Consider the following 24,333-nt stretch of genomic DNA (forward strand, 5'->3'; position numbering starts at 1 on the left):
ACAGCTGCACCTGGATCCCCACCACACTGAGCCCCGCTCCCCCAGAATCTGAATCCCCCCACTGAGAGTCCCATTACTATTGCACCAAGAACCCAACAAGCCCCTGTGCATCCAGATCCCCCCGCACCTAGATCCCCCACTGAGCTACTCTCACCCAGATTGCCCCACAAAGAATCCTTTCAACCCACACCTGGATTCCCCCACACTAAGCCCCTCCACTCTTGGATCCAGCCTGCCCACACTTGGTGCACCTGGAATGGAGGGGGAGGGCCTGGGGTGTTTCTGGGACAGGCCCGGTCCTTGCACTGTGTCGGGGGGGGAGGGGGGGGAGGAGGAGGGAGCTGCACAGTGATCTCCCAACTCTGTGCAGCCAATGGCCTGTGCTCCCCAGTGCCAAGCTTTATCTGACAAATAAAATGTGGATAATTTTGCATAATCTTAAAATAATGTATGCAGAATTTTTAATTTTTTGGTGCAGAATCCCCTCAGGAGTATTTGTTACAGCAGTTTTGTTTGTGTTGCTAAAGAACAGGATCCTAACAAGCACTGGGAGGTTTACAGGGATTTATAACTCAGCTGCAACAATTTGCTTCATGATCAAACTTGACTCTAAGAAAGCCAAACCAAAAGTATTTTTCTTTGCAAAATTTAAAACAGATTATGTATGTTTGGGTTAAATAAGTGTAAAATGTTTGCCAGTTTTAGATGGTCTTTTGTGGTTTTGTCACTTTAAGACAACTTTGATAAAAAATAATTTTGTATTCCATTATCCCATTATGTGGCATCTAATCCCTTTGGGATTAAAAAGGCCTAAAGTATTAAAGATTGAAAGGAGAGTGTTGTGTATACACAGCACAGGATTCCCCCCCTACCCCCGCACATTTTCATGAGAATTTTTTTTTATAAAGTATGAACAGCTCAGAAGACACCAACATTAAAACAATTCAGTGAACTAAATCTATTCCTGCTATAACTCCGCTGATTTGAGTAAAGCTACAGCAAAGATAAATATAGCCAATTGTTTTTACAAACTTAGGCACTGTTTCTTAAAAACACATGCTTAAATATACATGTGAGTAGTCCTAGTGAGGTCAGTGTGAGTACTCACATGCATAAAGTTAAGCATATACATAAGGGTACATCTACACTGCTGCTGGGTAGAGCCTCCCTGCTCAAGTAAACAGACTCACATTAGCTCTGCTCAAGCTCGCATGCTAAAATTAGAAGTGTGAATGTCACAGCAAGGTTAGCCACCTGAGTACAAGACTGCCCAGCTCCCTGGGTCCATACTCGGGTGGCTAGCCTGTGCTGACCCCCATGCCACAATGTCTATGCTACTATTTTTAGCATGCTAACTCAAGCACATCTACAGCAAGTCTGTCTACACCGGCTGTGAGCATGCTTCCAGCTGCAGTTTAGAAATACCCTAAACGTCTAGAGCAGTGGTTCCCAAACTTGTTCTGCTGCTTGTGCAGGAAGAGCCCCTGGTGGGCCGGGCTGGGCCAGTTTGTTTACCTGCCGTGTCTGCAGGTTCGGCCGATCGCGGCTCCCAGCGGCCGCGGTTCACTGCTCCAGGCCAATGGGAGCTGCTGGAAGCGGTGGCCAGTACGTCCCTTGGCCCACACCGCTTCCAGCAGCTCCCATTGGCCTGGAGCAGTGAACCGCGGCCGCTGGGAGCCGCGATCGGCCGAACCTGCGGATGTGGCAGGTAAACGAACTGGCCCAGCCCGCCAGGGGCTTTCCCTGCACAAGCAGCAGAACAAGTTTGGGAACCACTGGTCTAGAGCATCAGGGCCTAACTCTAATTCAGAACTGTTTCAGCTTATCATATAGTTCATTTTCTATGCACATTCATTGTCTAAACAAAGTTGATGGAGGCTGTGAACAGCACTAACAGTTGATTGGATCTCACCGAAAACATAGATGGGAAAGACCTGTTAGGTCAGGAGGCACCTTGTAAAGCTCTTTCCTGTGGCAATATTGTTCCCTGCAGTGTATTCTAGAGTGCTTTCTCCAGCACAGCTTTAAATTGACTGTGCGCTACAGTACACATATTGCATCTGTCATAGGCTAATCGTCAGTTGAAACTATGCTATTCCATTATCTCATAAAAAAGGGAAAGGTGAAATAATATATATTTTAAATTGAATGTAATAGGTAGAGCCCTGCAAATCTGTGGATATTTGTATCCATGCAGGGCTCTAGTAATAGGGTGATCACAATTTGTACAATATATGCCTTACTATATAACTTTCCTACCACTATCCCTCCCATTCCCCTCCCTTTTTTTAAAATGACACTCTCTTGTTGAGTCACTTCTGAATTTAGGACCCTGATCCTTAAAACATTTAACTATATGCATAGTTTTACTTATATGAATAGTCCCATAGAAGTCATTTGTGGATTCAAAATGAATCTGGAGAAACATGCTTGAGCAATTCAACATTGAAACAGTGTTGCAACTCCCATATAGTTGTCAGGAGCCTTTTAACATCATCATCATCATCATCACCACCACCACCATCACACAGCCTGGATCCAGCTATTCCCCACGATCTGTGAATAAGAGGCTCTCCTCTCATGTCTCTCTACTTCCAGAAAAGAGGTTTTAACTACCTCTGCAGCAGTATTTCCCCACTTCCTCTAGATCAGTATGGAGGGAGAAGGCAGGCAGTGAGTGGGCTGGAGAAAGAGTGGGCTGGTTAGTAGTGGGACTAAGAGGAACACACTTCAGCCCCCTACCAACCAATAGAGCTCAGGGCAGAAATGTAATGCAGTGAGAAGCTGAACTACATTTCTGCTGCTCCCTGCTCTGCCACTGAGCCCTCTTCCTCTAAGTGGGGTGTGTGTTGGAAGCTGTTACAGGATGGGTCCACTGGAGCAAGGAGGGTTACCAAAGATGCAACAGCAGCATAGAGGCTTGGTCTCCCTGTAGACAACCCTGACCTTCCGCTGATGCCTCAGGATCTGCAAGGTGTGAAGGCCTGTTCCAAGATGGTGACTGGGCCCTCCTTTTTAAGAAATGGAATGAGAGTAAGTAATGGAATCAGAATCTTGCTTATAACTACTTATCTAGCCGTATAATGTCATAACACTGTCATTGTTACTCTTGTATGTGTCTGCACAGTGCTTAGCACAGTGGGGCCCTGATATGTGACTGGGACCTCTCGGTGCTACCACAACACAAACAAATGAATAAATACTCTAAATCCTTACTGCTTATCTGTTTTCTGTCAAGTCTCCCCGCTCCTCGTTTATCTTCTGGTTCCAGGCAGTCAGATTCTCCTCTCAGTCACACCCATGCAACCAAACTGAAGTCCCTGGTGCAAAGGAGTGGAGAACTTCGTATAAGCCCTCTGCCTTGGTTACAGAGCTCTTTCTCTAATTGAGTCATTATGACCCCAGCTGCCCTCTTAGCTTGTTTTTACCTTCTCTGAGCCAGGGTCTACTTGCACTCCTGATTCTGGCAGATAATGCTGTCTGGCAGTAATGTGGCCATGCATTACACACTACAGAATTCCATCAATGTCCTGTGCCTAGAGGAGTAATCTCCCAATGGTTATTTTATCAAACAAAACTATCTATCCTGTACCATTTGAGCACCTCTCTTCTTGCTTCTTAGAATGCCTTTTTCCTCCTTACTCTATTGGCCTTCTGTTTTAAAAAGGCTGAAAGCCATCATGTCATTCCTGCTATTTTACCACTAATAGTAGTTCAGTTACATTTACCATGAATGCATTTCATATTTTATCTACAAGTCTCTTTGCCTTCCAGTTCAAAAGCCTGTGAACAGGGTCACTTCATAGTGATTTGGTGAACATATACTATATCATGCAGGCTGCCATCTTGTTCTCCAGAATTTAAGCTATCATTTAAAACAAACATGGTTGAGAATAAAATGTGAACAGACTATAATGCAGTGATGTTAGCCTCAAAACAACTCCAAAAGAGTTGTGAGCTGCTGATTGCCCTATTAATATCAAGAGGTTGTTAGTTCTGAAGTCTAATGATAAATTAAATGTCATTATCTGTTTCACTACTCATCAAAAAACACACAAGAAAAGAGTTTTATGTTATGAAAATTTACTGAGAGTGGAATCTCATGTTGCCTTCTGAAGAGGGTGGAACTTGATGCTTGGGAAAGTATCACTACTTTTTTTCCCCCTTCTTCAATCCCTACTCATGGATCCCTAGCAAAAGAGGGATCCATTGCTGCTGCTATTCCACTATCCCAACACTTCTCTGAGTCAGTCATCTAAATGAAACATACAATCTGATACACCTAACATAGCAAGATGCAGTATAGCTAGAAACAGAGCAGGAGGCACTTTGTTAGGAATAAAATATGAAACAGGTCTTCTGAAATAAATATTTCAGAGGTTTCTCTCTTAGTAAAGCAAAAGAATAGTATTCCATGTGTACCCCATTACACAGTGTGGTGTCATGATTAGAGTAGGACATTAATAGACAGACGACCCTGTTTCTATTCCCACTTTGAAACTGATTTACTATGTGACCTTGGGCAAGTCATTTAGGTCCAAATTTTCAGATGTGCCCACTAATTTTGTATGCCTTAGCTCATGAGTGTTCAAGATTTTTAAAAGGTGCTTTACACTCACAACTCTAGTTGAAGTCACTGAAAAAAACAGCCTTATGCTCTCTCTGCCTAAATTTCCTCATATTTTTGAATGGAGATACTAATATTTAACCACCTTTGTAAAGTGCCTTGAAGTCATAGGGAAAAAAGTGCTATATAATATTATGTGGGTAGGTGAAAGCCTGTGCCGTTTTACAGATGTAATTTGTAAAGCGTAAAAAAAAAAAAAAAGCCAACCATGTCTGGAAACCCCTTTCTAATGTTTTCTGGATGTTAAGGACTGGGATTATGGCTAGCCCCTGCACAGAAACACAATTGAGGGTAGGAGAGGAGGTTTCTTATGTTCTCACATACCCTTGCACACATTGACAAACCAAGCCACAATTTGGTCATAAAGCAGTAATCCGTTAAATGAGTTAAATGTTTTCTGAACTAATAATGCAGCTTATTAAGTCTGTCTTTACCAAAAGTTGCCAACAGATGGGCTCTTTTTATAACTTTAATAAATTAACTCAAGTACAGCTGCAGTAAGAATAGCTGATTTCAAGCAGACTTATTCACTCCTAATTTACTGGAACGATAAAGAATGTCAGGTAGATAAGCATAATTACTGACAGTAATATACTGGACAAAGAGCTAAATTCTGCCATCCTTAATTAAGCAAACCTCTCATTGAAGTCACCATCAACTTAAGTAGGAGTTTTGCTTGATTAATAACTGCGGTGCGTAGCACAAGAAAATTATGTGCCATAGTATATACTCAGCTGATGTACATTTTGTTGCTCTGCTGATTTCAGATGGGGTGTGCAGGTGTGAGGCTAGGGGTTGGATGAAATCTCATTGAAGCTGTGGGTGTAACAACTGCCCTTCTTTCAGGATAAATGTTGACAATCTGTATAGTCAATTGCTTGACCACACTTTGGATGGTTATAAAATATACTCAAGAGAGCAAATAATCAATGTTAGTCAGGTTGATTAATATAGTACAGGAACAAGATTCTATATGATACCAGTCTCCGAGAAGCTGTCTCGTGCAGTGATATTACATTCACCTCATGCAGGTCTGCTCTCAAAGTTACACATTTCAGCTGTTGGTTTCAGAGTGGGATAATCAGAATGGCCCATTTCAAACAGTTGACAAGAAGGTGCGAGTAACAGTAGGGGCAAAAATTAGCATGGGGAAATAGTTTTTAGTTTGTGTAATGACTCATCCACTCCCAGTCTTTATGCAAGCCTAATTTGATGGTATCCAGTTTGCAAATTAATTCCAGCTCTGCAGTTTCTCGTTGGAGTCTGTTTTTGAAGATTTTTTATTGAAGAATTGCCACTTTTAGGTCAAAAAGAACGAGTACTTGTGGCACCTTAGAGACTAACAAATTTATTTGAGCATAAGCTTTTGTGGGCTAAAGCCCACTTCATCATATGCATACAGTGGAAAATACAGTAGGAAGAGTGTCCAGGGAGGCTGAAGTGTTCTCCGACTGGTTTATGAATGTTATAATTCTTGATGTCTGATTTGTGTCCATTTATTCTTTTGTGTAGAGACTGTCAGGTCTGGCCGATGTACATGGCAGAGGGGCATTGCTGGCACATGATGGCATATATCACATTGGTAGATGTGCAGGTGAACGAGCCCCTGATGTGATTAGGTCCTATGATGGTGTTCCTTGAATAGATATGTGGACACAGTTGGCAACGGGGTTTGTTGTAAGGATAGGGTTAGGGTTAGGGTTAGTGTTTTTGTTGTGTGGTGTGTGGTTGCTGGTGAGTATTTGCTTCAGGTTGAGGGGCTGTCTGTAAGCGAGGACTGGCCTGTCTCCCAAGGTCTGTGAGAATGAGGGATCATCCTTCAGGATAGGTTGTAAATCCTTGATGATGTGCTGGAGAGGTTTTAGTTGCGGGATGAAGGTGACGGCTAGTGCCATTCTATTACTTTCTTTGTTGGGCCTGTCCTGTAGTAGGTGACTTCTGGGTACTCTTCTGGCTCTGTCAATCTGTTTCTTCACTTCAGCAGGTGGGTATTGTAGTTTTAAGAACGCTCGATAGAGATCTTGAAGGTGTTTGTCTCCGTCTGAGGGATTGGAGCAAATGCGATTGTATCTTAGAGCTTGGCTGTAGACAGTGGATTGTGTGATGTGGTCTGCATGAAAGCTGGAGGCATGTAGGTAAGTATAGTGGTCAGTAGGTTTCGGATATAGGGTGGTGTTTATGTGACCATCGCTTATCAGCACCGTAGTGTCCAGGAAGTGGATCTCCTGTGTGGACTGGTCCGGACTGAGGTTGACGGTGGGATGGAAATTGTTGAAATCCTGGTGGAATTCCTCAAGGGCTTCTTTTCCACGGGTCCAGATGATGAAGATGTCATTAATGTAGTGCAAGTAGAGTAGGAGTGTTAGGGGTGAGAGCTGAGGAAGCGCTGTTCTAAGGCAGCCATAAAAATGTTGGCATACTGTGGGGCCATGCCACACCCTTACCTTTGTTAGGATACGAGCATTCTAGGTACTGGTCTGTGAAGGTACTTTCCTAGCTTGTATTATGACATAGAATACTTGTCAGAATCAAGATACATTTGTTCTATCTGCTTATGACAAATGCTTACTTCAGCAAATGCAAGGAGTTATGGGATACTTAGCATAAGTGAAAAGGATTATGGTATAGCCAGTTTGGGCTATATCATGGTTACAATATTTGTGCTTCTGAGAAAAAGCTAAGAGAGTGAGTTTTTGGGTAGAGTCCTAGATGGAAAGTGGCTTTAGAATCATGAGCAAAGAAACTGTCTTCTGCTGTTTGAGCCCTGCTGTGTTCAGGGAAATAGGACTTTATGTACATTATTTGTTAATAAGCAGGACTGCATCAAAGAAATACATGGCCCCATCACCAACTTCCCTCCCTATCAGACCCTGAATATTAGCTAACTGCTTACGTCAAAAGGGCTCCTAGGCACCACAATAATACAAATAATAATGAAAACATAAAAATAATAATCTCTGTTCAGTAAATCTTAAAGTTAAGCTTGTGCTTAATAACCCTTCCTGAATAGGGATTGCTCTCCTGAGTCAGGGTCTCTGTGTTGGTTTGGCATTATTACTAATAATTATAATTCATATAGCAGAAATCAGGATCCGGGACCCACTATGTTAGGAACTGTATGTACACAAGGAAGTGATGATCTCTTGATATTTGTTTTGGAATTGCTATATAACTCACTCAGGGCTTCTCCACTCAATTACTAATAATCCCAAACTCATGTTAATACAAATTTAAACTTCACCATGCCATCATATATACATAATATGGATATGTAGGCAATTGTATCAGAAGTATACAAGGTGCCTCACAGGGCAAATAATGAAACAATAATCCGTTCCAGTCCAAAACAGTATTAGAATCTAACTCTCGCATAAAAAGAAACGCAGGATAGTAGTTCACGTAGAGAGTGTGGACGCAACATTAAGTGAGGAAGAATTTAAAAAATAAGTTGATTTTAAAGAGGAATTAAGATAAAATGGTTGGTGGACAGAGATGGGAGGCTATTCCAAGCCTAGGGGACAGTAGGTCAATAGAGGGACATTATCAAGTACATGTCACAAATGTTGAATTACATCAAAACTGTTATATATAAAATTGGAATGACAGATTTAATTATTTAAAAGTAAGTACTTTTTGTGTTTACTTTCTCATCAATAATCCCCATCCCAGCTAATGTGCAACCTTAATATAGCATTTTCGGACTTCTAGATGTTAAACAATGGAGCTGTAGCATGTTTTTGTATGGAATTCTATTTTATGGAATATATATTTATATATAACTAGTTCTTGCCTTCTTCAGTTTGTTGGCATTTAAATGTTAAAAGGTCTGATAGAGAAGAATAAAAAATATTTTGACAGAATGCAGCACAGAAAATATTAAAAATTGTATGCCTACACACACACGTTGGTCATAGAGTCCTCACTTGTTTCTTTAAATATATACAAATGTAATATTTCTCTTATTGCATAATACAGTTCTCAAATTGTGTATGTTGTGTTGATCTGCAGATCTTTTGCTATTACTGTACTTAAAGCTGGCTAATAATGCTTGCTCCTTGTTTCCATCTGATAATTCATACTAAAAGACACGCAATAGTGTATTTTATTTTAATAATACAATAACATTACTGGTACTACTTTTCCATGTAAGCAAATTGTCCCAAAGATTTCATGCAGTCATGAGGGAAGGTGGTCCATGCATTTATGAGTTGGACAGGAAATGGTCCATGAGAATCTCTTAATTAAAATGTAATCTACACAATAAAAAAAGTTATAGACTCCTTGGCATAAGATTTTCTCCATCATAATCCCTTTTCACCCCAAAACATTTGACAAGTTACAGACAGCTGACCCTACCCAAATGCAGCCTCCTTGAGAACAACCATCCACTAGCAAAAGGAGTTGTAAACTTACGTGAATTGTAAACTCTTTGAGGCAGGGACTATCTTTTTGATGGGTTTGTGCAGCACTTAGCACGCTGAGGTACTGCTCCATGGAGGGGGTTCTCAGGCACCAGTTGAATGTTACTAATATAATAGGGAGGAATGATTTAAGCCAAGGACATTGGGACAAACCCACCACGACAGGAAGCGCCCTCGAAACGTTAACAACCAGGGTCGACAAGCGTGTGTACCCTGTGGAAGGTCTCACCTGGCGACTGGCCTATGCAGAGGGAGGGTTCGTGCGGCCGCTGCTCCAGTCCCTCTCGGTACGTCCATGGAGCACTGCACGCGCTCCTTTGCTCCCCTGGCCCTGGGCCCCCGAGGCCTGGCTACGCCTGGGAGCTGCCCGGCCTTGGCCTGGCGTCAAGAATGCCCCATTGTCCGGCCGGCCACGTGACGCCATTCCCCGCCAGGGCTGGGGAGGCCCCACCCCTAGCCAGTCGCTGGGCCCAGCCCAGCCCAGGGCCGTTTCACGCTGAGGAGGGGGCGCGGGGCGCATGCGCCGTGCGCGACTTTGCTCTGCTATCCAGTGCGGCAGCGGCTGGGGAAAGCCGCAGCGGCTGGGCGAGACAGGACAGGAGCCGAGAGGCGTTAATTTGCGGCAGCCCCAAAGGGAGCCGGGGCGCTAGCAGGGGCAGCCGCCGCCGCCGCCCCCACCCACCGGGGGTCTCCGCTGCGGGGAGGCGAAGGCGTGGGGGCTGCGCCGCGCCCGGAGCCTGCGCTGGGAATTTTGACATCTCTTGTGTCTCAGCGGCGGCCGGGAAGGGCCAGGTCGCCGCTTCCTGCCGCTGCGGGGAAATCACGGCCAGCTCCCGCGGGGGCTCCGTCCCTGCCGGCGGAGGGCTGCGGGGGGGGGGGATCCCAGCTGGATCAGCCCTCGCTGGGGGGGGTATTTCCCTAGCAAAGGGAGGGGGGGTTATAAACTTGTCATTTTGGGGGGCGGGGGCCTTGCCTGGATGAATTGAGACAAAGAGCGAGGGAAGGAGAAAGCAGAGGCTCTGCTGCGTTCCTGTGCAGAGGAGGCATCACCCCATATGGACAGCTGAGTTCATCAACACCGGAGGCGGCGGCTGCTGCGTCTATTTTGTATACGTTTTTTTTTTATTATTATTATTATTATTTTGTGGGGGAGGACTTGGGAAGAATAATCATGTAAATAAAAGAGAAGGTGCTGTAAAAAGATGGGGGATGCTGCAGACATCAAGGAAATGAGAAAGACGTTCATTGTTCCTGCCGTCAAACCTTTTGACCATTATGATTTCACCAGAGCTAAAATCGCCTGTAATCTAGCGTGGCTGGTGGCCAAAGCCTTTGGGACAGGTAGGTGGCGTCTTCTTCCCTTTCTTTGATGCTGGTTCCTGCCTGGTCGCTTCACTACTGCGGACGTGAGCCATTCCCAAGGGAATAGCACAGGAGAAAATCATCTTGATCTATTGCTTGATCATGTGGTTTTTATTTTCGAATATCTGTTGTCTTTTTTTCTTACGTGTATCAACGCTATTTCCGTCACTGAGTGTCATGTTTTTGTGTCTAATTGCGTTTATTTGGGGGTATTCAGCCTTACAAAACTCTGTGTATTGTTTTTCCATTCACATTTTTTGTTGTAATACAAAAATAGTTGTTTTCCGTTGAAGAACTGGGAGGTAGAGGGGGATATGGATGTGCACTGTTAGTTTTGATATGTGTGATGGTAAGCCTGTAGTCACTCAGATGGGTAAAGATTAAGCAATAACCTGGATTCCAGGAGAAAGAGCATTTAATGTCAATTGTCACCCAACACTGTATAGAATTCTCTCCGTCTGACTGTATAACATTAGTTTATTTTAATGCTTCTGAAAAGTATTAGTTCCATGTTTCGAAAAACCAGGGCCTTCAGGAATATCAGACTTATTATTCTTAGTAATATTTCTGATATATCTTTTGAGGGCAAACATTTCAAAAATACAAAAAATGTGTGATTTAACTATATCATTATTTATTTAATTTTCAATTTATAAAACAGTTTTGTTGATATTCTTGAAAGAAAGAGTGTGCAGGAACAATCAATCATTTCGCCCCGTCCTCTGTAGAATAACAGGAAAAGGTTTCTCCTTTTGGAATTCTGCAACAGTTGCATATGTAGCCAGAGTACTGTTGCATATTGTAACAGGGCTAAAAGATGTATCTTTTTGATGTCATTAGGAGCTGGTAATACCCGACAACAACCTTTCTCTTTATATTTAAAAAAAAAAAAAATTTGCATGACTACTGGCTGTGCTATATATTAGCAGTTTCTATATGAAATAACCATTTCTGGTTATTGCAAAGCAATTTATTTTGTACAATACTTTTATATTTTGTAGAGCTCAGATTCATGATCTCTTTTTAATCAATGCAAATTTGAGCACTAAAATGCTAAGGCAGTGAAAATTCTTGGAATAATTTGCTTTGGGGTCTTCAGAGGTGCTGTAATTTAATGTCCTTAGGTGATTCAGTTCTGTAGGCTTGCATGTATATGAACTAAACATGTCTCTTCCCCCCCCCCCCCCAATGATCATATGAGGTGTAGAATATGCGCTGTGTCTGTAGATTCAGATATGGCAGAGGTTTATTCTGGTGTGGCTTTGCAAATTCTTTAGGCGATTGAGCTATTTTGGTTTCTATTAGGCGAGTTTGGATTGAATGTGGAAAGCAACCTGTAGGGTTCTTTCTACTTAGCTTTCTGTAACAGTCCGATCCAAACCAAATTCCTTTACTTTCCTTTTCCCTCCGTATGGTTTCCATTCTGAGAGATACACAAGCAAATGCAACAAGTAATCAGTTAAGAGCAGATATTCTCTGCTTTTACCTTTTAAATTCTCTGTTAGTATTTGACCCACTTAATGCAACTAATGGAAATAATGTCAAATAGAATTGTATACAGCATTAAAGTATTCCAGATCATAATTTTGTGACTAGTTTCAAGTCAGTGTTCCACGTGGTAGTAGTTCCTGGAGTTGTATATTAGAATTTGAGGGTGAGAGCGTGGAAGTATACATAAAACTTGTATGTTTGAAATGCATACATTCCCTTTAGACGTGAAACAGAAGCAGAACTGGAGGATTGACCATCTCCTTTTCATATTTTTAAAGCTCTCCCTGGAATAGATTACAACTTTTTCTTCAAAGAAAGCCATATTTCTACTACCTGCTGTCATATGTTTACCCAAAGGAACTACAAAGGATGCTTAGAGTGTGTGTGAATATCTCATTCCATATATATATATATATATATAAAAAATACCTTGAAGTGACAGATTTTGAAGTGATCACTAATGAAATAAGGGGTTTCAAAACTTTGTCCTAAATTCACAGAAAATACTGATCAATAACTATCTTGCACTTCTCCATTCATTCTGCTTTCCCAAGTTAAAATACTGTTTTCTCCATCAGATAATTCCTTATCTTGGAGAAAAGTCCTATCCCTCCACCATCCGTCCATTTTGGGCGAGTTCACATGGTTTCTTTTGTGGTATAAAAAGCATCTTCAGTTTCTTCTTTAGACATACTGTCCACACATGCAATATGTAAAAGTGTACATTTGGGGTCTGACAGATGTGCCTTGTTTTAAATGCATGGTGCAACACAAACAAAAATGTGGGTTACTCTTAAGAACAACTTGGTTGTGCTATATAAGAGAAACCTGTCCTCTCCAAGAGGACTTCTGAAGTATTCTGTGGGGGGGCAGTTATGCTTTACCAAAATCAAGGAGTCAGTGCTATCCTTGTTGGAGTGGTGTCTATGGGAGTGATAATAAACATACAGTCCCAGATTCAGCTCTGTTACATCTGTGCAATGTCATGGACTTTAATGAGGTTGTGAAGGGATAAGAGTAGACTTTGTTTAACCCTGTATTTGCATATGATATGAGCCAAAAAGACAGCACAAGAACAGAAGATGTATGGGGGAAATAGTCATTTAAAAACATCATATATGAAGCATGAATGAGATTGAAATGACTTTGAATATAAAAATAATGCTAGGAATTTATTCTTCCTTTCAGTCTTATTCCATCTCCTGTAGCATCCATTTTTAGTTCTTTTAGAGTTAGGAAGAAACGCAATCTTCTCCTACGAACCATAGCTGAAATTTAACTGGGTACATCAGTGCATCGTCTTAATTCAACATAATATAACTGCAAGCAGATAAGTCCTAAGCCTATGTTGCCCTGATGGTACTTGAGAGATTTAAGGTTTCAGAGGGGTAGCCGTGTGAATCTGTATCAGCAAAAACAAGGAGTACTTGTGGCACCTTAGAGACTAACAAATTTATTTGGGCATAAGCTTTCGTGGGCTAAAACCCACTTCATCCGATGCATGGAGTGGAAAATACAGTAGGAAGATAGATATATATATATATATATATATATATATACACACACAGTACATGAAAAGGTGGGAGTTGCCTTACCAAGTGGGGGGAGGGAGAGGAGTCAGTTCTAACGAGGCAATTCAATTAAAGTGGGCTATTATCAACAGGAGGAAAAATCACTTTTGTAGTGGTAATCAAGGTGGCCCATTTCAAACAGTTGACAAGAAGGTGAGAGTAGCAATAGGGGGAAATTAGCATGGGGAAATTTAGTTTTTGTAGTGACCCATCCACTCCCAGTCTTTATTCAGGCCTAATTTGGTATGCAGTTTGCAAATGAATTCCAGTTCTGCAGTTTCTCATTGGAGTCTGTTTTTGAAGGTTTTTTTGTTGAAGAATTGCCACTTTAAGTCTGTTATTGAGTGTCCAGGTAGGTTGAAGTGTTCTCCAACTGGTTTTTGAATGTTACTCAGACCTTCTTGTCAGCTGTTTGAAATGGGCCACCCTGATTACCACGACAAAAGTGATTTTTCCTCCTGTTGGTAATAGCCCACTTTAATTGAATTGTCTCATTAGAACTGACCCCCCACTTGGTAAGGCAACTCTCATATTTTCATGTACTCTGTGTGTGTGTGTGTGTGTGTATATATAGATATATATATCTTCCTACTGTATTTTCCACTCCATGCATCGGATGAAGTGGGTTTTAGCCCACGAAAGCTTATGCCCAAATAAATTTGTTAGTCTCTAAGGTGCCACAAGTACTCCTTGTTGTTTTTGAGAGATTTAAGTTCAAGATTCAAATTTAAATGAATGCAAACAAACAAACGATTCTTTTAGCTTCTGGCTACTGTTTAACTGCAAGTACAAGTACTATGTAACAAGACTCAGACAAATGGAAAGGATATTTCTCTAACAAATAACTGTACATGATATATTTTCGTTCTTAAAATTTTGAGACACTGTTGTGGAATTCAGGTAATATCACAGTTGATTCATAAATACAGCAACTTTATGTCCCAGACAATGGTCTTTGAGATTATATATTTTTCTTATTTTTTATGAGCCATATTTACAGTGATTATTCAGGATTTAATATGGTTCTAATCTAGCGGTCAGTATGCGTTGGTCAAATGAACTTAATACATTTTGTTTAATGTATTTAGCTCAATTTCTTTCCTAACATAAGCATAATGCAGTGAGAGCTTGATTTCTTCTTGTGTTTGTTTTAGAGACTTGGAAATATTAACATTTTGATTTGTTGCATTATGTTTGTACTTAAGACTACTTTTCCCTAGAAAGACCTTTATGAAATGGCTTTCTTTTGGAGAGAATCTGCACTAGAGATGCATTTTCATCTAACATAATGAAAGGAAACTTCTTAAAAAGTTCAAGGTGCTGGGATGCAGAGGTGTTTTAACTGTCAAAAAATTTAAGAGATGTAGAAGTAGCTTTATTCTTCTAATATTTCAAAGGGGAGATGATCACAAAAAGTAAGACTCCCAAAATCTTGGGAATGGGAGTGAAGTTTGATTGAGATTTTTGGAAGGGCAATCTTTCGGTTTAAATCCACAAAGAATTACCCTGTATGCTAAAGTCTATTTAATTCAACAGACTACTCATGAGATTAGTGGTTTGGAAGAAAACAAGAACTTGCCTTTAGTTTAGAAAATCTGCTTTCCATACCAAATGGCTGAAATCTGCTGATATTATATTCCTTATGTACCTTAAAGGAGGATAGGCCTGACTAGTGAAAAGAATTGAAATACATTGTAACACGGTGTATGTCAAGGTTCCTCCCCCACTCTGAACTCTAGGGTACAGATGTGGGGACCTGCATGAAAACCTCCTAAGCTTACTTTTATCAGCTTAGGTTAAAACTTCCCCAAGGTACAAATTAATTTTATCCTTTGTCCTTGGAATATCCACTGCCACCACCAAACTCTAACTGGGTTTACTGGGAAACGTAGTTTGGACACGTCTTTCCCCCCAAAATCCTCCCAACCCTTGCACCCCACTTCCTGGGAAAGGTTTGGTAAAAATCCTCACCAATTTGCATAGGTAACCACAGACCCAAACCCTTGGATCTGAGAACAATGAAAAAGCATTCAGTTTTCTTACAAGAAGACTTTTAATAGAAATAGAAGTAAATAGAAGTAAAGGAATCACCTCTATAAAATCAGGATGGTAGATACCTTGCAGGGTCATTAGATTCAAAACATAGAGAATCCCTCTAGGCAAAACCTTAAGTTACAAAAAAGACACACAGACAGAAATAGTCATTCTATTCAGCACAGTTCTTTTCTCAGCCATTCAAAGAAATCATAATCTAACACATACCTAGCTAGATTACTTACTAAAAGTTCTAAGACTCCATTCCTGTTCTATCCCCGGCAAAAGCAGCATACCGACAGACATAGACCCTTTGTTTCTCTCCCTCCTCCCAGCTTTTGAAAGTATCTTGTCTCCTCATTGGTCATTTTGGTCAGGTGCCAGCGAGGTTACCTTTAGCTTCTTAACCCTTTACAGGTGAGAGGATTTTTCCTCTGGCCAGGAGGGATTTTAAAGGGGTTTACCCTTCCCTTTATATTTATGACAGTGTACAAGAGACTTACGCCCTTAAGATCTTTGCCAATCTTTTGAAGACATCTGAAGAGTTTGTGTTCTTTCTCTCTTAGAACCATAGTCACATTAGAAAGTGAACTATTCTGAGAGAATTTTAAAAGGCAACTCTATAGTGAAAACAGGTCTACACAGTACAGATTCGGGGCGGGGGAATCCTTTTTACAATTAAGGGGAATCAGACTGATTTTTTTTAAGTTCTAAGTTGCAAAAACAAATTAGATACAGTATAAAATTTTGGGCCAAATTCATTCATGCTGTTATAATATTGAAGTAATAGACTACAAAGCACTTCATTCTTGAGCTTGCATTAAGCAGGAGTTCTGAAAAGTTTTTACCTGATAATTCACTTTCTCAGAATTATGCTGCAGATGCTCTGCTAATATGTGGTGGGAGTCAATATAAACAGTCTGGGTCTTTGTTGGAGATTCTAGAATCTACTATTCCCATGGGAGACATTTTAAAAGGGTTAAAGTTAATACAGTAAAATAACTGAAAGCTTTGGTTTAGGTGAAGAAACCACACAAGAATGACACTATGTATAAGAGTACAGATTTTGGTTGGGTGGGGTTGCACATATGTACCAGATGTCTAGTGGACACACTTCTGTGTTAAGAGTAGGTATGGTATGAGGCTTTGTTGTCAGTGCAGAAGATGTGAAGTATCTTGGTGTAAAGTTTTCTGATACATCTGAGCAGAAGTTATGTGGCGTTATGGTTATAGAATTGAAATTGTTTGAGCTAAAATATCCCAATTGCAGGTATGGAAATAATCCTGTAAATTATTTAAGTGTAATGTTAACTTAGGTTCTCCTAGTTTTCTAGTTTCTGTGATGGTGTGTTTATTTTTGGTTAAGTTTCTGTAAGACGGTTTAGAAGAACTAATGTGAAACACATTGATGCTTGAACTGGAACTCTTGATGTAATGGAGTTTGTAAGGTGCACCAAGGTTTGCATCTACTAGGCTCTGAGTTCAAGTGTGTGTAAATTTTGAACATCTGCCAGCTTCAGTGCAGCTTACAGGTTCCTCAACCCAAAAACCATTGAGTGTGGTGCAGTTTAGGAGTGCATTAAACCAAATACAAGTGACTTCCATACAAAGTTGGGAAAGCAGGTAGAGCCTGCTCAGTTTGCAAGTTAAATGTATATACTGTGCACTGAATAAATTCCAGGGAGATCCTCACTGCAAATTCTTTAAGAACATATGAATGGCCCTACTGGGTCAGACCAAAGGTCCATCTAGCCCAGTATCCTGTCTTTGGACAGTGGCCAGTGCCAGGTGCTCCAGAGGGAATGAACAGAACAGTTAATCATCAAGTGATCCATTCCCTGTCGCTCATTGCTAGCTTCTGGCAAACAGAGGCTAGGGACACCATTCCTGCCCATCCTAGCTAATAGCCTTTGATGGACCTATCCTCCATGAATTTATCTCGTTCTTTTTTGAACCCTGTTATGGTCTTGGCCTTCACAACATCCTCTGGCAAGGAGTTCCACAGGTTGACTGCCTTGTGTGAAGAAATATTTCCTTTTATTTGTTTTAAACCTGTTGCCTATTAATTTCGTTTTGTGGCCCCTAGTTCTTTTGTTATGAGAAATAGTAAACACTTTATCTACTTTCTCTATACCAATCATGATTTTATAGACCTCAATCATATCTCCCCTTAGTTGCCTCTTTTCCAAGATGAAAAGTCCCAGTCTTCTCTCTCCTCCATATGGAAGCCATTCCATACCCCAAATAATTTTGGTTGCCCTTTTCCAATTCCTATAGATATATATGTGTATATAAAAATAAAATTTTGAGATGGGCCACATCTGCACACAGTATTCAAGATGTGGGCATACCATGGATTTATATAGAGACAACAAGATATTTTCTGTCCTATTATCTATCCCTTTCTTAATTATTCCCAGCATTGTTTGCTTTTTTGATTGCCAATGCACATTGAGTGGATGTTTTCAGAGAACTATCCACAATGACTCCAAGATCTCTTTCTTGAGAGGTAACAGTTAATTTAGACCCCATCATCTTATATGTATAGTTGGGATTATGCTTTCCAATGTTCATTACTGTGCATTTATCAGCATTAAATTTCATCTGCCATCTTGTTGCTCAGTTACCCTGTTTTGAGAGATCCTTTTGTAGCTCTTCACAGTCTGCCCGGGTCTTAACTATCTTTAGTAATTTTGAATCATCTGCAAATTTTGCCACCTCACTGTTTACCCCTTTTTCCAGATCATTTATGAATATGTCGAATAGGACTGGTCCCAGAACAGACCCCTGGGGGACACCACTCTTTACCTCTCTCGATTCTGAAAACTGACCATAGACACCTACCCTTTGTTTCCTATCTTTTAACCAGTTACCAATCCATGAGAGCACCTTCCCTCTTATCCTGTGACAGCTTGCTTTGTGTAAGAGCCTTTGGTGAGGGATCTTGTCAAAGGCTTTCTGAAAATCTAAGTACACTATATCCACTTTGCCCCCAGCCTTAAAGTTTAACCTAAAGAGTGAAGGGTGAGATTGATCCTAGTGGACAAGGACAGGTAACTTCTGCATCAAGACACAGGAGTTGATCTCTTAGATAACTGGCTCCCAGGCCATTCAGCGCTTCATAGATTCTAATCAATATATTGAATTGCCCTCATAGTTGAATAAGAAGCCATGCAGAGTACAGAATATTGATATTGTGGGCATATAGTAGCTTGCATCAGTCGGGTTTGCACTAGTTGCAGCTTCAGGGTACTCTTTCAAGGATAACTTCTTTTGATTGTACAGTATTGTAACCTGAAGGCTGAATTGATTCAAAGCCATGGCTCACTATTTAGAGGTTCTTATCAGAGACCGTGATCTTAGTCTCTTGACCAACCATAAATAAAAGGCAGTGGATCCAGTATGACCTTGAAACTACAAATGTTTTGGGAAAGTAAACTTGCCGGTCTGGCCCACTCCTCCAGATGCTTCCCTCTATTGTTTCACTTCTGTCTTATCAGAACTGAGTCTGAGCTAGTTTCCCTCCATCTGCTTTCTCACCTCTTTTAGTTCTTAGAAGGTGCAGAAACTGCCATATAAGTTTGACAAAAGGGAGATAAAAATCTGAGTGTCATTTATATATTGGTGATGATGAAGGTCACAACATTTCATAGTCTTTCCTAGCAGCTGTAATTATATACCTGAACAGCAACAGGGACAGCACAGAGGCCAGTAGAAACCAATACATGCTTTTCTACTTCACGGTCATGTAAAGGTTTAGGATTTCTCTTAGAAAGGATTGACTTACTAAAGGGCCACTATCACAAAAGTCCACAAGCAAGATGGTCATTTCTACTGAAGACTGATTGTCTAGTAATCAACAAGGATACGGTCATTAAAAAGAGTTCATAGAATCATCTTTTTTCTGTATGATGCCCTCGCTTGAAACCGGATTGACGTGAGGTGACGTGAGTACAGCTGTTTTTAACTTCACTCTTTCAGTAACCTTTCTTAGGTTGGTAGCAATAAGTTGTGAGGGTAACAGTAAGTGGCCATGTTACTATGTGGCTAGCATCCTGACTTGGAAAGAAGTACTCATAAGTACTGTCAATGAGTTTCTCATGCCATGAATAGTAAGGGTCCAATTCACAGATCTCTAAGTGCAATTCCCCAAAGACCTAAGATGCTGAAGAGCTCAGTGGATGAAATTCCACCAGAGAGCTTGATGGATTCCTACCTCTTTATCTGATAGTGAACTCATGGCTCTGAACAAAAGTATGATCCAGTCAACCTTGTCAGTAAAGTAGATGGGAAAGCTCTTCAACATTTTGTTATAGAAAGCAAATGAGCGAGCACTAAACCAACCAAAATTTTGAACAGATCTTCGTGTCAAGACACTGCTGTTATGCCAGGGGAAAGTGTGGTTGGGGTGTGTGTGTGGTTTGTTTTTCTTTTTCTTTTTTATTACAACTAGTTCTGTTGTAGACAGAAACAAATGAGGAAAATCTAGATTAGACAGAGTTCCTGTGGAATAATTTAGCCGTAAGCCTCAAAATTGTGTTGCATTAATTTAAATGGAGCATGTGGGGTCAAAGATGTTAACGTGACCATGTTACTGTCCAACTGTCATAAATATAAAGGGAAGGGTAAACCCCTTTAAAATCCCTCCTGGCCAGAGGAAAAATCCTCTCACCTGTAAAGGGTTAAGAAGCTAAAGGTAACCTCGCTGGCACCTGACCAAAATGACCAATGAGGAGACAAGATATTTTCAAAAGCTGGGAGGAGGGAGAGAAACAAAGGGTCTATGTCTGTCGGTATGCTGCTTTTGCCGGGGATAGAACAGGAATGGAGTCTTAGAACTTTTAGTAAGTAATCTAGCTAGGTATGTGTTAGATTATGATTTCTTTGAATGGCTGAGAAAAGAACTGTGCTGAATAGAATGACTATTTCTGTCTGTGTGTCTTTTTTGTAACTTAAGGTTTTGCCTAGAGGGATTCTCTATGTTTTGAATCTAATGACCCTGCAAGGTATCTACCATCCTGATTTTATAGAGGTGATTCCTTTACTTCTATTTACTTCTATTTCTATTAAAAGTCTTCTTGTAAGAAAACTGAATGCTTTTTCATTGTTCTCAGATCCAAGGGTTTGGGTCTGTGGTTACCTATGCAAATTGGTGAGGATTTTTACCAAACCTTTCCCAGGAAGTGGGGTGCAAGGGTTGGGAGGATTTTGGGGGGAAAGACGTGTCCAAACTACGTTTCCCAGTAAACCCAGTTAGAGTTTGGTGGTGGCAGTGGATATTCCAAGGACAAAGGATAAAATTAATTTGTACCTTGGGGAAGTTTTAACCTAAGCTGATAAAAGTAAGCTTAGGAGGTTTTCATGCAGGTCCCCACATCTGTACCCTAGAGTTCAGAGTGGGGGAGAAACCTTGACACCAACATTAAACAGCTTTAAACAAGGTTCAAGGTTTGGTATTCAGAGACCTCTGCCTGCTTAGTACCATGGCAAACACACCTTTTATTAAAGGATTATAAGAATATTTAAGGTACAGAAAAAAAGGAAAAACAGAGAAAACCTTTGAAATGTAAAATATTAAGTAAGATCTTTATTTTAACAACATTCCTTGTTCCCTTTCCCTGGTGAAAGTTTTTAGATGAAGGCAGGGAAAAAAACCCTGACAGTCTTTTAAATAGCTGTCCTTTTTTGTGGGGGGGAAGAAGTTAGCTGAGATGGGCTGGAGTTGTTGTTGTTAAAGTCCTATTCCATTTCCTAAAAGGAAAAACAAGGCAAACACATGAAGGGAAAGAAAAGAACAGCAAAGATAGAAAATACAGCTTCTGTCTCTGGTGTTGACTCACTTTACAACCTCACTGCTGGGGAAAATACAGGCACAGCACATAGTCTTATCAGCCACTCCAAGATCTGGAATGCATCCGATGAAGTGAGCTGTAGCTCACAAAAGCTTATGCTCAAATAAATTTGTGAGTCTCTAAGGTGCCACAAGTACTCCTTTTCTTTTTGCGAATACAGACTAACACGGCTGCTACTCTGAGACCTGTCCAAGATCTGGCTAACTTTTACCAGCAGTGGGCTTTGTAGGGCATTGGTTTTAGCTGCTCTTCGGTGACAGGTTTATAGCAGTGTTGCAAATTATACTGGGTTGACTGGCTAAACCAGACTTTTATTAGACAGAAAGGGGTAAAAAAAAAAAAAAAGTGAGAGGAAGGAGACAAAATAAGGTGGGGTAGGAAAAGGACCACATAGGAGTGAGGGAGAAGGGGAGACAGTCTTACATCCCAGGTAGTGGCTGAGATTTAGCTGGAGTTGCTGGAGGTGTCATTTAGGTCCTTCCTCTTATGCCTGGTGTGGCCAGGATATTTTTCAGGATCAGGATGTGTTACGTTGGATTTCAGGGTCCTAGGAGTTGGTGGAGGTGGCAGCCATGGTGCTGAAGCTTGGTCCTCCACCTTGTCTTGTCGAGGTTGCCCAGTGTTTGCATCTGTCCCTACATGTTTTCTCCCCAAGGTTTTTTTGTTTGTTTGTGTTTTGGAACCTCAAAAGGGAATGATGGGTGGAATAGCCCAGTCCCTCCTTATTTTGTCCACCAATTAAGTCTGACTTCTGATGCACCAATTGTGGTTCACTGATGTCTGGTCTGCACACTTCTCTTGTTTACCAGACATGATCTCCATACAGTCCTTGAGTTATATCAGTAGGTCTTTTCATGTAGACTAATTCAGTCTGTCTCCCTTTTTCACCTTTTCCTATCATTTATTGTTCTACGTAAGGGTGCAAGTTTGTCACAGAAGTCACGGATTCAGTGACTTTTCTTGATTTCTGCAGTGGCTGGTGCGCCTTGCTCAGGGGCAGCTCAGGTATCCCTTGGGGCAGTCTTGGGCCACTGCAGCAGACTTTGGGAGTGGAGTGGGGCAGGGGTATGGGGTGGGGGTGGGGCAGGCTCTGAGCAGTGCTTACCTGCGGGGCTCCCCGGAAGCGGTAACATCCCCGTCTCTCAGGTCCTAGGCAGAGGCATAGCCAGGCACCTCTGCACACTGCCTCCGCCTGCAGGTACTGCCCCTGCAGCTCCCAATGGCTGTGGTTCCTGGCCAATGGGAGCTGCGGAGGCAGCACACAGAGTCCAGCTTTCAACATCTGGAGTGAAATCCTGGCCCACTGAAGTCAATAAGAGTTTTGCCGTTGACTTCAGTGAGGTCAGAATTTCGTCCATAGTGTCCCCACCCCATCCCTGCTCTCCCAGAGGAGTTCAATGCCCAGTGTACCCACTGACTTCAACTGGAAGGGATTTTCTTCTCAAAATCAGACTGTCGTTGCTAAAGGTTCTTCCCTAAAATTGGACTACTTTGGAAATGTGGCTCTCTTTTTATATATATCTCAATAAAATGGATACAATAGATAAATTTCATTGGTCTTGGGTATTTGTAAAACACTTCAAGATTTTCAGTATTACAAAAGTACAAAGGTTGGTATAGTAACATAATAATCTTCTGTATCCCGTATTTCAAGTTCTGTCATCCTTGCATATTCTGGCTTCTCCTGCTAGTTAATCTCCAGTAGTGACTCCAGACTGGTGCCTGGATAGAAGCATAAAACTTACAACAGTCTTGTTCCTTTTGCCATGTGTAATGGTCTCTTGCATGCACCAGTCTAGAGGATATCTTGAATTATGTTCTTGCTTATTACTGTGTTACTATTTTATTGCCTTATTTGTACAGTGCCCAAAATGTTAGGTGTTCTGCTGACACAGAATGGGACAGGTTTCTCTCTCAAAAGAGCTTAAAGTTTAAATGGGCTATATACAGACAAGGAAGGCAGAATTACGACGAGAGAGCTGGAGGCAGGAGGCACGTGGAAGGAATAAATGGAACTGGTTATTCGGTTGCTTAGTTGTAGAGTAAATGCTTTTTAAATAGCAAATTGGAAGGTCCTGTGTAGGACTTTGAGGAAACAAGTGTTTGATGTATCTGCAGGTGGTGAGGGAGGCTTCATGGTGTACAGTAGTGGCTCTCAACATGTTCCATACTGGGACTGTCTATCCAGTTAGCAATACAAGAAGGGCATGGTATTTGTGACAACCACCTCTGTCTCCCTCACAAGTTATCTAAGCTGAGAACCCATGTGTAGAGGGTCCAAGGGAAGGATTTCCTGGTGTATGTGGCAGTATAGGAGTAGAACACATGCTTGTGGAGGTAAGAGATAGGAAATGTTGTTGCAGTTATTTTACAAAATGGCTACTGAAGTGTTTGTCACATATCAAACATACATAGTTTGTCAGTGTGTGGTGAACTATGAACGTTCCTAAAATTTCAGATTGGTATCAGAGTAACTGTAAAAGTTTACAGTTCACTTGGTATTTTGTAAAGGTGATAAGTTCCTTGACAGCTTAAATATATTTATTAAGATTCATTTTAGGGCACATGATCAGAGAATAATCAGTAGAAACGTATGACATAGCAACTAAACTTCCTTCATTTGATAAAAAGAGTAGCAAACCAGCTAGAAATGCATATGGCATCCTCTCATTTTCATGTAGAGGGTTTTAGTTGAAGATGTGATGAACTTCAGTTTTGGTTTTTGATTATCTTACAGTATTTGTTCACTAATACATCAAACTAATCACAGCACAGTAATAAGGACCCTTTTTATATTGTTTCATGTTTGAAACTTATGGCTCAAAATCCACTAAACTAATGTATACAGTTAAACTGAGGCTTCAGTCAAATAGGATTCATTGTGCTATGTATGAAATGTTCAGACATCAGTATTGTACAAAATCATTTCTATAAATGTAGGTCTGAGACTTATCTTTTAAGGCATAAAAAACACT

General features: G+C 41.0%; 2 protein-coding genes across 6 annotated transcripts in view; one reads left to right on the forward strand and one right to left on the reverse strand.

The window, feature by feature from the left end:
- Nucleotides 1-9,504, reverse strand: part of DDX59 (DEAD-box helicase 59) — a 61,649-nt gene extending 52,145 nt beyond the window's left edge. Inside the window, exon 1 of the mRNA XM_074961205.1 lies at nucleotides 9,278-9,504. The gene's annotated coding sequence lies outside the window, so the exon portion shown is untranslated. The remainder of the gene's footprint in view (nucleotides 1-9,277) is intronic.
- A 503-nt stretch (nucleotides 9,505-10,007) lies between these two features.
- CAMSAP2 (calmodulin regulated spectrin associated protein family member 2) overlaps nucleotides 10,008-24,333 on the forward strand; it is a 176,793-nt gene continuing 162,467 nt past the window's right edge. For all 5 annotated transcript variants that reach the window (XM_074961198.1, XM_074961199.1, XM_074961202.1 and 2 more), the window contains exon 1: nucleotides 10,008-10,389. In XM_074961198.1, the coding sequence (XP_074817299.1) occupies nucleotides 10,251-10,389 (139 nt within the window). In that variant the 5' untranslated portion in view covers nucleotides 10,008-10,250. The remainder of the gene's footprint in view (nucleotides 10,390-24,333) is intronic.

This window comes from Natator depressus, chromosome 8 (genome assembly GCF_965152275.1).
Source record: "Natator depressus isolate rNatDep1 chromosome 8, rNatDep2.hap1, whole genome shotgun sequence".
Lineage (NCBI taxonomy): Eukaryota > Metazoa > Chordata > Testudines > Cheloniidae > Natator > Natator depressus.